General features: G+C 30.0%; 1 protein-coding gene across 1 annotated transcript; it reads left to right on the top strand.

Moving 5' to 3' along the window:
- Window positions 1-9495: 9495 nt before the first annotated feature.
- On the top strand, window positions 9496-12141 carry LOC133819868 (serine hydroxymethyltransferase 4). Its single transcript, XM_062253242.1, has 4 exons — window positions 9496-10242; window positions 10875-11265; window positions 11356-11457; window positions 11534-12141. Exons 1-4 carry the CDS (start codon window positions 9565-9567, stop codon window positions 11776-11778), a joined length of 1416 nt encoding a protein of 471 aa, XP_062109226.1. The 5' UTR covers window positions 9496-9564; the 3' UTR covers window positions 11779-12141.
- The last annotated feature ends 215 nt before the right edge of the window (window positions 12142-12356 follow it).

The raw sequence follows: 12356 nt of genomic DNA, 5'->3' as shown, positions 1-12356 counted from the left end.
AAGAGATTTTTAACGCCAATTTAATTAATAAATTATGACATGATATTAGTTTTAGATGGTCACATGTGTCCATACATAACAAGTAAAATTAACGGAACTATCAATTTGCCAACAAAATTGTGTTTTAGGAGGTTCACTCACAAAAATAAAGGTAGGAGGTTTAAATGTATCAAAATATATAAATTATAAGATTTTGACACCAATTAACCAAAGGAAATTAATATTATCATATTTACATTTTTACTATATATATTTATTAATTTATAAATAATAATAATGACATTTAACTTATTTTATTTTGTGGTTATTGTCTATCCTTTTAAAAATAAAGGGTGTGGATTTTCTCTTTATCTCTCATTTCCAAACATAGTGTAAAATACACAATTTTTTAAACCAATTACTACTTGAAGTTTGCTTCAAATGGTATAAAATTAACGACAATCATTTAGAAAGGACTATTGATTTTTTTAATATATAATTATTTAAGTGAATCTTAAATTAAAATATATATATATCTAAAACCCCTAAAAAAGAGTTTTTCATCGTGACTCCATTTTTTAATATAAACCCGATCGAAAGTTCTTTTTTTTCCATTTAATGTATCTAAATAGTCTTTAATTATTCTAGCAAAAAAAAAAAGTCTTTAATCTTGCCATATATTCTCTTTTCCTTTTCTTGTTTTTCATGACTTCATCACGTTCTGCTCCCAAAATACCGACTAACCTTTTTTTTTTCTTTCTCTTTTTCTTCAAATTTTATTTTTATTATTTTTATGAAGCAAATTTAAATATTTATTTATTTTAGGAATTAAAATTAAATGTTTGATGAAAGATTGAGCGTCGGTGAGAGACGGTGGTCTAATAATAAGCACAGTCAGTGACAAGATTAGAACTCCGCCAAATGCGATCATAGCGCGTGGAGACACGCTTCATCAGCTCTCTGAAATCTTTGAAGTTGTTATTTTGTCGGCTTCGTCAAGTGTGGGGCTCACGGTGTTCTGAGAGAGCGTGGCGTATCTTTGACTGCTGGGCGATTACGTGGCATCAGACCCACATCATTACGTGGAACCATACTTATTTTTTTGCGGCGCTGATTGTACTTGTGTTTTGGACTAGGATATTCTACACCGTTGATTCGTTTTAGATGTGAGAAAAAAAATATTTGTAAATATATACGAGTAAAGATACGTGTACTTAAAATATACATTTAAATATTACATCCAGTGATGTGACAATTTAACTTAATCAATCACATTTATTAAAATAAGGATCCACTATTTTAAAAAGCAGTGATATATCACTGTGTATAATATTTGTGTGTATATTTTGGGTGCACATTTCATTACTCAATATATATATATATATCTATTTTTGGCAAATTCTCAGGTGCACCTCCTATTGTTTTTGACTCGGAGAGTATTTTCGGCAAATTTCTTTTTTTATGAACGTGTATATTGTAGTTATTTAGAACAACCTGCAAAATTTTAGAAAATTCTGAATAATTTACTATGTCGAAAATAAGATTCAAACATGTTACTTTACACGCGTATAAAAAAACTATAAATTATTCGGAATTTTCTGAAAATTTGCAAGATGCTCTAAATAACTACAATGTACACGATCATAAAAAAAAATTCGCCGAAAATACTTCCCGAGCCAAAAACACTATTAGATGCTCCAGTGTGTCTTTTTTTTAGGTGAAACGGAGAATTCCTTTTTTTTTTTTTTGACAAAATTTGGAAATATATTTTTAATTAGGGTTTATATCTTTTTGTACATTGTGTTTTTTCTCATTACTTGTTTGGATCCTGTGTTTTAACAAATTATTTTTTGGACCCTATGTTTTGTAAAATAGTTAAAGAGAACCCTAAACTCAATTTTGATTAAGAAAAAATTGAGTATAACAACACAGTTTTTTAGCCGAATGTTTTTATTTTTGTTCTGAATTATTAGTTTGGTAAATTATTTGTGATTTTAGTTGAAAAAATATTGACCAAAATTGGGTTTAGGGTTCTATTTTAACAATTTTACAAAACATAGAATCCAAAAAGTAATTTGTCAAAACACATGATCCAAACAAGTAATAAGAAAAAACACAATGTACAAAAAGATATAAACCCTTTTAATTAATAGAAAGAAAAAAAAAAGTTGAGAAGACAGGACGTCGGTGGGATTTTATGGTCATTAATTAATAAAATGCTTTGTTTTTTTTAATAAAAAAAGTAATTTTTAATTTAATTTGTGAAATATTTTAAATAGACAAAAAAACGTGAGCACGTCAGAATGGTGGTCCATTGAGAGAACTTAGTAGGGAATATTACCATGTGCATGGTGGGTGGGGTCATGGGGTGCACGATTATGTTACTAATGAAGTAGCAATTTTTTCTTACCCAATTTCATATGATAAAATAGCTAGTATAATTACAAGTATTTTTATTAAAATTTTACTAGAAAACATCCTCACAACAATGAGAGATTTTTCCTAAAATGCTCTCTTTGTAAGGTAACCCTAGCTGTGAGGATTCTTGTTCATTTTGATTTTCTATTGGGGCGTGGTAGCGCTAGCCTATGTACTAGTGGTATTTAAGATAAGAGATTATGCCTCTAAAGTTTAGCTTTATGGTTTGTGAGGGCTTTGTTTGTTAGTACTTTGTTACGCTGTTATCTTTCTCTTTGGTTCTTTAATGGGCTCCTTTCTCGGCTCTAAATTTGGTGGTCAGTGTTTATCTTCGACAATGACTTATGGTTCGGGCGGTCGACACCTCTGATGGAGTGTGGGCTGTCCTTTCGGCTTCAGGTACAATGTTGGTGACTTTGACATTGATTTGGTAGCCTTGGGATTACGATGGTTTTCTCGGGACTAATGGAGATGGGTCTCAATGTTTTTGATACAATTAATCATTCATAATTTCTTAAAATTATTTAGAAGTCTACTATAAATACAATATACACCGTCATATAAAAAAATTCAAATTATAACTTGTCCTAGTACTAAAAATTGAAGACTCCCCTGTTAAAGCCTTTCCCTCAAATATTTTTGTAAACTTAAAATTACACATTTTAAATATTGGCACCAAACTTACTTCTCTTTATATATAAATCCATACCCATGCAAAAAGGGTCTAACTCAAAAATAAATAATACAATGACTAAAACTTTTCTCTCTTTGAAACAAAGAAAAAGCAAATAAAGCATAAAGAAAAAAATAAAGAGTGTTTGTTTTGAGTAGTTGAGTTGCTTTAGAAAGTGTAGATGGACTTAGGATGAAGATAATATTAAACTTTTGTATACAAAATCGTTCACTTTACTCTTAAAATACATGTGAGTCTCACATAAGTTATTAACTTTACCCCTTAAAATTAGAACCAGATATAGAAAAAAATTTAGATTCTTATTCCCACATTTACTTTACCCATATCAAACACCCCGAGAAACCCCTTGTTCAATCTTTGGGTCAAATAAATTGATCATTATTGGATTTATGCTTAATAATAGGCAATTAATATTGATAAGAATATTGAAATTCAATTAACTAAATTCGTTATCAAAGAAATTATATCCTGCCAAAAAAAAATTCTCTTCATGATTGGATGATATTTAACCTAAAGATCTAAAAAAACCACACAAAATAAGATAAAACAATTTAGTAAATTAAAAAATAGAAAAATGTTAATGTGGTAGTTTAATCTGACATATATATTTTGCACATATCGAGAAAAAAAAAATATAATTTAACTTAGATTAGATCGGATTTAGGGCAAAGCTACTATCATATGGGAGGAATATTCTACTAGTGTCCCAGCATTTTATTTTCCTGGAAGAAAAAAATATAAATTAAATAATCAAATTTAGGAACAAAGAGTAAAGCAAGTACCTATTGTACCCAACTATGTCTAAAAATCTAATTTTATATTATTATTATTGTTATTATTATTATAAAATATTCAAAATATATTGCCAAGTTTACATACTGACAAAATCCAACTGCCAAATAACTAAAAAAAATTGGGAATGCAAAATTCCAATGTGTTGATTGTTTAACTTAAAAAAGAGTTTCTCAGTCACTTTGGATGAAATAGTTTTCTCATTAACACATAATGTTCAAAGGTACTAATACTATACTTTGTTTTTATATTTTCTTTACAAAAATCTACTTCATCTAATCCAATGGAAAAAATTATCACAATACAAGTATTACTAAGTAAATCTCCCATTTAATATCTTTTACAAAATTAACTCTATGAGATAATTTTACCTTTGAGATGTCGTTTTGTGTTAGTGATCAAGTTCTTGTATTTTGATGACGGTTCAGTGGATTAGGGACCAACATTAGAAGAATGTCAAGTTCTGTTCGGTTTTTAAGAACATCTCCAAAGAGTTTTATATTGTGCAATAAAAGTACGGTAAAGTCTCTAAAATGAGTCTATCTTATACATTACAGATTTGATGTATAGAGAAGACTATTCTATTATTTTCTTTTAATAATAATAATATAAATAATTTAATTTTTTAAATAAATATATTTTTAAAAATTAAGATTAAAAATTTCGTGTGATGTTTAGAGTAATAGGTTAGAGATGAAAAAATGATAGTGTAGAAATAGAGATTGAATTGGAGATGCCTTGAAATCAAAGGGTTGGCTAAAGGAATTTGTCTAAAATGGAGTATTGATGATTTGTTTTTTTAAAGTTTTGGATGTAGTTTGAAGCTTAACTAGTACTTATGTCAAGTGATTAAGTGTTAGCGATCATTTACAATAGAAAAAAAAGTGAGAAGAATGAAAATAAAGAAAAAAAGTGGGAAAGAAAAAGGTATTCCTTAATAAATAAGAATGAAGAGAAAAAAATAATGAGTTAAAAAATATTGAGTGAACTCACCAAATTATGCCTCTCTAAACAAAAAAAAAAGAAATTAGAGAGAAAATAATTCATGCCCAAGTATTTATTACTTCTTTGTTGTAATTGTTATCTCATCAAAGAAAAAAATGTATAGAGTTTATACATTTTTAGACCCTGTGTTTTGCTTCATTATTTGTTTGGACCATGTGTTTTGACAAATTATTTTTTAGATCCTTTGTTTTGTAAAATAGTTTAAATAGGCCCCTAAACTTGATTTTGATGAACAAAAAATTGAGTATAACAACACAATTTTTAAGCAAAATGACTATATTTTTGTTCTGAGTTGTTAGTTTGATGAATTATTTGTAATTTTAGTTCAAATTTTTTTGATCAAAATCGGGTTTAGGGATCTATTTGAACTATTTTAGAAAACACAAGGTCCAAACAAATAATAAGACAAAATATAAGATCTAAAAAAGTGTAAACCCAAATGTATATTAATAATTTAAGAATAACATAATAATTTTATAATAAATGAATTTTCTTCACTTTATGCATATCCAATCTAATTTAATATCTCTCTTATAATCTTATTCTTTCCTATTTTCTTTTCCTTATACCAAAAACACATTGAATTACAAATGCTTTTCTAGTTACCAAAGCATTCTCTTTAACAAAACAACCCAAATATAAGATAAGAAGGTGGATTGAGTGAGAACTCTTTCCCATGACTATAAATGGTCCAAGTGACATTCTAACAATTTTGATTAATTTGATATTAAATATTTGACCAAAAAGTAAAAAAAATTGCAAGAAAATTCAAATTGATTTATCCTATACTTTTGGAGGAATATTTCTATGGTAGAGACCTCAATTTATTATTAAAAAAAATATCTCAACTAATATAACACATAATATAAAATATTTACATACACTCATATATAGCTGCTGTGGTTGGTGAGTGTTTGGTAAGTTATATACAAAAGTCCTAACTTCCATATATACATATATATATATATATATTGTTGAGGAATCAGATTTGTTTCACATTAAAAAATATATATTAGGGTTTAATTAGTGTTTATAAAATATTTGGTGGTTCCTTCCTTTATTAACTCATAGAAAATGAAATCCAACCAAAACTAGACTGACCAAAAAGCTAGGCTTGAGTTTTGGGGAAGGAAAATGTCCACATCTATGGAGTTGGTTTACTTGAAATTACATAATTGCCCATTACCAACCACAAGTATGTATATAACTTAAAAGACCAAAACTTTTGTTATTATATTTTATTTATATATATATTTTTTCAAATAAAAAAGTACTACTCTCCTAACACTCACCAACCCCAAAGTGACATTGTGAGGACATCATTCTCTCACTCACTCAATTCCCCAAATCATAATTTTCTATTTTGTGTTTTTTTTTTTCTTTAACAAGAATTTTCCATCATGAATAATATGTGATAATAAAAAATAATTAATAATAAATATTCACTTGCATTGCACACACATAAATATATATATATATAAATAAATATTTTAAGTTGAGCAAGTAACATGTTGTTGTGTACCATGGGATGACTAATTGACTTTTGCCTCATCATATTCTTATTCTAAATTTGATTAAAGAGCACTCCCATAGGCTCCATTAAAATAGTTATATTCTATAATTATAATTCAAAAATGTGTTAAAATGGTTATTCATCAAATGAGTTATCTAATTTTTTTTTTAGCTCAATACACTATTCATTATTTAGATGTAGAGATAACTATTTATTCTATTATAAATATTTTATTATTTTTTTCTAACTTTTCTATATATATATTTGATATTAGGAATAATATTATATGATTTTAGTAAATTTTTTAAACTTATATACATATTATCATTTTATATTTTGTTATAATAATTATATTGAGAATTATTTTTAAATTTTGTATTAATTTATATTTTATTTATTTTGGAATAATATAAAATAAAGTATAATTATATTTTGATATTATATATAGATAAATATCATAGATATTAAAAGATATAAAGATACTATTGATAATGAGAGAAAATATTTAAAATGAATAAAAAAAATAATATGTAATAATATAGAGAAAAAATAGAGAAGCTAATATATGGTGTAGTGTAAAAATTAGAGGTAAAATAGATAAAGTAGTGTTTTGATGATGTATTTTAGAGGATGAAGAAAAACATCTATTAAGAGTGCTCTAAATCTTTAATTTACAAAATTCAACTTTTGTTTAATTTTTTTTATATTGATTTTTTTAATTATTTGATGGTAAGTAATGCTCATTTGGTATTAATAGAGAGTGAGTCTTATAGTTTAAGGAGTGTGAAGGATTGCTTAAGAAAAGGACTTGAGTTGAGTATATGAAGATATGGTTGGTCAAAATCAAAAGGTTTAGAAGAATAAAAGGTAGACAATTTCTTTCATTTTTAATTTCAATAGGGACAAAGCAAAAATTTGAAAACAAAACAAAAAAGAAAAAGGGCTCAAAGTGAAATATATCATAGTATGAAGAGGGGTTGGTGTAGAAAAACTATATAGTTTTTTTCTTTCTTTCTTTCTAGTTACCTAAATTGCTAGAAATATCATATAAAGTTCAACATAACCAACCTCCTATGTCAAATGTATGTACTTGATATATATAGAAATAGTTCAATAATAATCATTAAAATCAAACATATTACGTAAAAAAGAAAAATCATAATTTTTTTAAAGTAATGATATATTGACAAAAATTATTTGATATAAATATCTAAAAAATTAATTAACTTTCATATCTGTAATAGAAAACATTAGGATAATTAGTGGAAATAGATAATTTTTAATAATTTTCTTTTTTCATAAAATGATTTTCAAATACAGTGTCGAGAATTTTTCACATAATGTCTTTTGTTGTAAATTTCTTTAGGAGATATTTGGTATGGTGTAATACTTTTCATGAGATTAGGGCATTTCTAACTCATAACACCATATATGGTGTTGCACCAACACTAAAACTAAATAATTTTAGCACTGTATTTTTTTTCATTCTAACCACAACACCAAAAGAATATTCTTTATTATTATGAATTTTTTTTAATAAAATAATATATATTTTTAAAAGAGATATGATATATATTAAAATAAGAAAACAAATATTTTGTCATGTGAACAGTGCACATCACATAAGTCGTGACACTGTTCACACACAGCTAAATGGTGTATAATACGAGGTTGGGTTGGAAACAATTTAAAGGAATATCAACATATATATATATATATGTCATTTTGGGGTTGGGTTGGAGTTGGTCTTAGTAATCTTCAATATTCTCATATTTGGTATGAGTTTTTTTCTTTTTCATAAGCCCGAAAAAATTATTACCGTAGAAATAAGACTACTCCATGAGAAGGTAATCTTAAGTACTTTCAAAAAGTTGAATTTTAAACATTCTCAACAATCATAACGTGAAGAATCTAACTTAATATTTACATACACAACCAAACATAATTTATAAATTTCTAGAAAATCATATTATCTTATTTAATATTCTAATTAATCATATTTTTTTAAACATCTCACACCAAACACTCCGAGAATATTTAGAATAACATTTTACAAATAATTTTAAAAACAAAACTATTGTAAACGTTAACTATATGAAAACTACTTTTTATGCATTAGTACACATGGATGAAATTCTTAGAACATCAACAATCCCCTTATAGTCAATTCCACTTATTGCAATCCAAACCATAAACATATTGGTTGTGGTTGTGTTGTGGCCAAGCCAACACCACAATAGCTATACTATCAACACAAAATACAAAATATATATGAAAAAATATACATGTAAATAAACACAAAATACAATGACATATCGAAAAGTATTAGAGATATTTGTGGCGAAAGTATCCAAATTATTATATTTGTAACACTTAAGTACTCAAGTTATTTTTTTACCGATGAAAATATGTTTCGTCCATATTTGTTGCAGTTGTTTATTTTGCTGTTAAGTCCACCACGTGATGTTAAATTTACTTATAATCTGTGTACGTTTACCACAAAACAAATATCTCATAATTTGGGTATTTTTTATGCACATATCTATTAAATTAGGTACTTTCACCATAAATATTAATTTAATTTATTTTTGTACTTTCACCAATATGTCACAAATTACTTAATAGTTGAAACTGATGGATGTAACAAAACAGAGACGAAATATACTTTCGTCGGCAAAAAAATAACTTGGATACTTAAGTACTACAAACATAATAATTTAAGTATTTTTGCTGCAAATTTTTCTCTTAACAAAATATAAATTCTCACAACTTTTATTTTAATAATTAAAACTTGAATTTTTACCAGCCCTTTTACGCATATAATAATAAAAATAGAGATTAAATTATCAATAATCAATGGTAAATATGCATTTTACTAAAAAAAAAATTGAATGTAAAAATTGTTTTTTAATCATGGACAATTAAAGCATGTACGGTTCACATTTGTGTAGCAAAATTCTAAATTTAGGATTAAAATGAGAGAAAAATAAAACTTGAGGGGCAAAAGTGAAATTTTCATAAAAGGGTAAAACCGTAATCTTACACACATCATCATCTTCTATAAACCTCAATTCTTCCACCACCCCAAAATGTGTCATTTCCAGCCATTCTCTCCTTTCTCTCTCTAGAACCTCTGCTCTTTCTCTCTCTAACCTCTCCGGAAATGGATCCAGTGAACGAGTGGGGAAACACCCCTCTCAATGTCGTTGACCCCGAAATCCACGACCTAATCGAGAAGGAGAAGCGGCGCCAATGCCGGGGGATCGAGCTAATCGCCTCCGAGAACTTCACCTCCTTCGCCGTCATCGAGGCTCTCGGCAGCGCCCTCACCAACAAGTACTCCGAGGGAATGCCCGGAAACCGTTACTACGGCGGCAACGAGTTCATCGACGAGATCGAGAATCTCTGCCGGAGCAGAGCCCTTCAGGCTTTCCACCTCGACGCCACCAAGTGGGGTGTCAATGTCCAGCCTTACTCCGGCTCTCCGGCAAACTTCGCCGCCTACACGGCCGTCCTCCAGCCCCACGATCGTATCATGGGACTGGATCTCCCCTCCGGTGGTCACCTCACTCATGGGTACTATACCGCTGGAGGGAAGAAGATCTCTGCTACTTCGATCTATTTCGAGAGTTTGCCTTATAAGGTGAATTCAGCTACTGGGTTTATCGATTACGATAGGTTGGAGGAGAAGGCCTTGGATTTTAGGCCTAAGTTGATTATCTGTGGTGGTAGTGCTTACCCGAGGGATTGGGATTACGCCAGATTCAGGGCTGTCGCTGATAAGTGTGGTGCCCTTTTGCTCTGTGATATGGCTCACATTAGTGGACTTGTTGCTGCTCAGGTAATTCTATTCATGCATTATATAAATATATAATTGTGGGTTTTGTATAGATCAGATCTGTGTGCTGGTTTTGGTGATTTTTGTTCTATGGATCTGGGATTTACCATTGTTGCATGCAGTAGTTGTTTATTTGATTTCTTCTAATTGGGGTTGTTTGCTAAGCAGGGTTGTCTAAAGTGTAGATCTGTCGTTGGGTTTCATTTCATTAATTTTTTTAACCTTTCAGAGCTCTATTTTTATTGCATGAGAATTGGAAGGTTTTGAAATTTGCTTCCGAGGCTTTGATCCTCGGTGACATGTAGAAATGGTATCAAATTATTAATCAAAATAACATGTATTAGAAATGGGCTTAAATTTGAAGACTCGTTCTGCAGATCAAGAATAGGTATTATGTAGATCTAGTCATGCATTTAATAATGTTTGTAATTAGAATTTTGTTCGATTTTATCCTGACAGAAATCTTTAAACTTTTATATTCAAACGTGTATGCAAGTTTCAATCTTTAAAAGTTATGTTGGGCTATCACTCCTACCTTATTTTGTTTGTTTGTTGGTTTGTTCAAGTGTTAGGAATCTTTGACTTAGTGGGGTTCTCTCGAATCTAATAATGTTGTTTTTTTGGTTGTGTTATAGGAAGCTGCAAACCCATTTGAGTACTGTGATATTGTCACAACCACAACCCACAAGAGTCTAAGGGGTCCTAGGGCTGGTATGATCTTCTACAGGAAGGGTCCTAAACCAGCCAAGAAGGGTCAGCCTGAGGATGCCGTTTATGACTTTGAAGACAAGATCAACTTTGCCGTTTTCCCTTCGCTTCAGGGTGGTCCTCACAACCACCAGATCGGTGCCTTGGCCGTTGCTTTGAAGCAGGCTGCAACCCCCGCCTTCAAGGCTTATGCTAAACAAGTGAAGGCCAATGCAGTTGCTCTCGGAAACTTCCTCACCGGCAAGGGATACAAGCTTGTCACCGGAGGAACTGAGAACCACCTTGTTCTGTGGGATCTCAGGCCTCTTGGTTTGACTGGTAAATATGAATTTTCTCTATCGTTGAAGCTGTCCGTACCTCGTAATCTATTATTCTTGTTTTTCTTGACCTTCTTTCCCTTTTTTTCAGGCAACAAGGTAGAGAAGTTATGCGACCTTGCAAACATCACCGTTAACAAGAACGCCGTCTTCGGTGACAGCAGTGCCTTGGCTCCCGGCGGAGTTAGAATTGGTAAGAAATGAGAAAATATTCACCATTTATTTCACTGTGCCATGAACTTCTCGAGTGACTGGGATTCAATTCGCAGGTACACCGGCCATGACATCGAGAGGTTTGCTCGAGAAGGACTTCGAGCAGATTGGAGAGTTCCTTCACCGGGCTGTGACCATCACCCTCGACATCCAGAAACAGTATGGAAAACTATTGAAAGACTTCAACAAGGGTCTTGTCAACAACAAGGACATTGAACAGCTCAAGGTTGATGTCGAGAAGTTCTCATCATCATTCGACATGCCTGGATTCAAGGTTTCTGAAATGAAGTACCAGGACTAAGTCTCAAGTCTATAATGACTCGTTGCACTTGTTATAAATATATAAGCCTTGGGGACTTCGAGGCTCATAAATGTCTTCTCTTCTACAAGTCACCTTACTTTAATGCCCTTCTGAAAGAGGTTAAAGAGAGTGGAAAAGAAAAAAGAACAAAGAAGTAAAGAATCTTCTGGTTTTTCAAGTGTTGTAGGGTTAGATGTTGTTGATTTTTTTTTTTTTTTTTCAATTCGTTTGGTTGGTATGGGTTACGAGAGTTTGATATTACATCCTCTCGATAACTAGCTGTAATTTCCTTTTTTCGGTATCTCATGTTTCTTTTATCATTGCAATAAACACTTAATGATATGAATTTATAAATTTTGTGAATGAGCAAGAACCAAGAGAATCGAGATTCATAAAGTGTTACATGTAATCAAACGTTTATCATTATCTGTTTAAGGGTATGGCTATGAGATTGAGATCAGCAGCTTTAGAGTCATTAGTGTATGGAAAGTTGTTTGTTGGGTAATACTAGGTGAGTTTCTGATCTCATAATCTGTCGTTAGTTATATTGGCGTTTTATTAATTAGAGTTTTTATAAG

This window comes from Humulus lupulus, chromosome 2, assembly GCF_963169125.1.
Source record: "Humulus lupulus chromosome 2, drHumLupu1.1, whole genome shotgun sequence".
Classification (NCBI taxonomy): domain Eukaryota; kingdom Viridiplantae; phylum Streptophyta; class Magnoliopsida; order Rosales; family Cannabaceae; genus Humulus; species Humulus lupulus.
The sequence above is the reverse complement of the archived record's forward strand: the minus strand, read 5'-3'. Positions and strand labels throughout refer to the sequence as shown.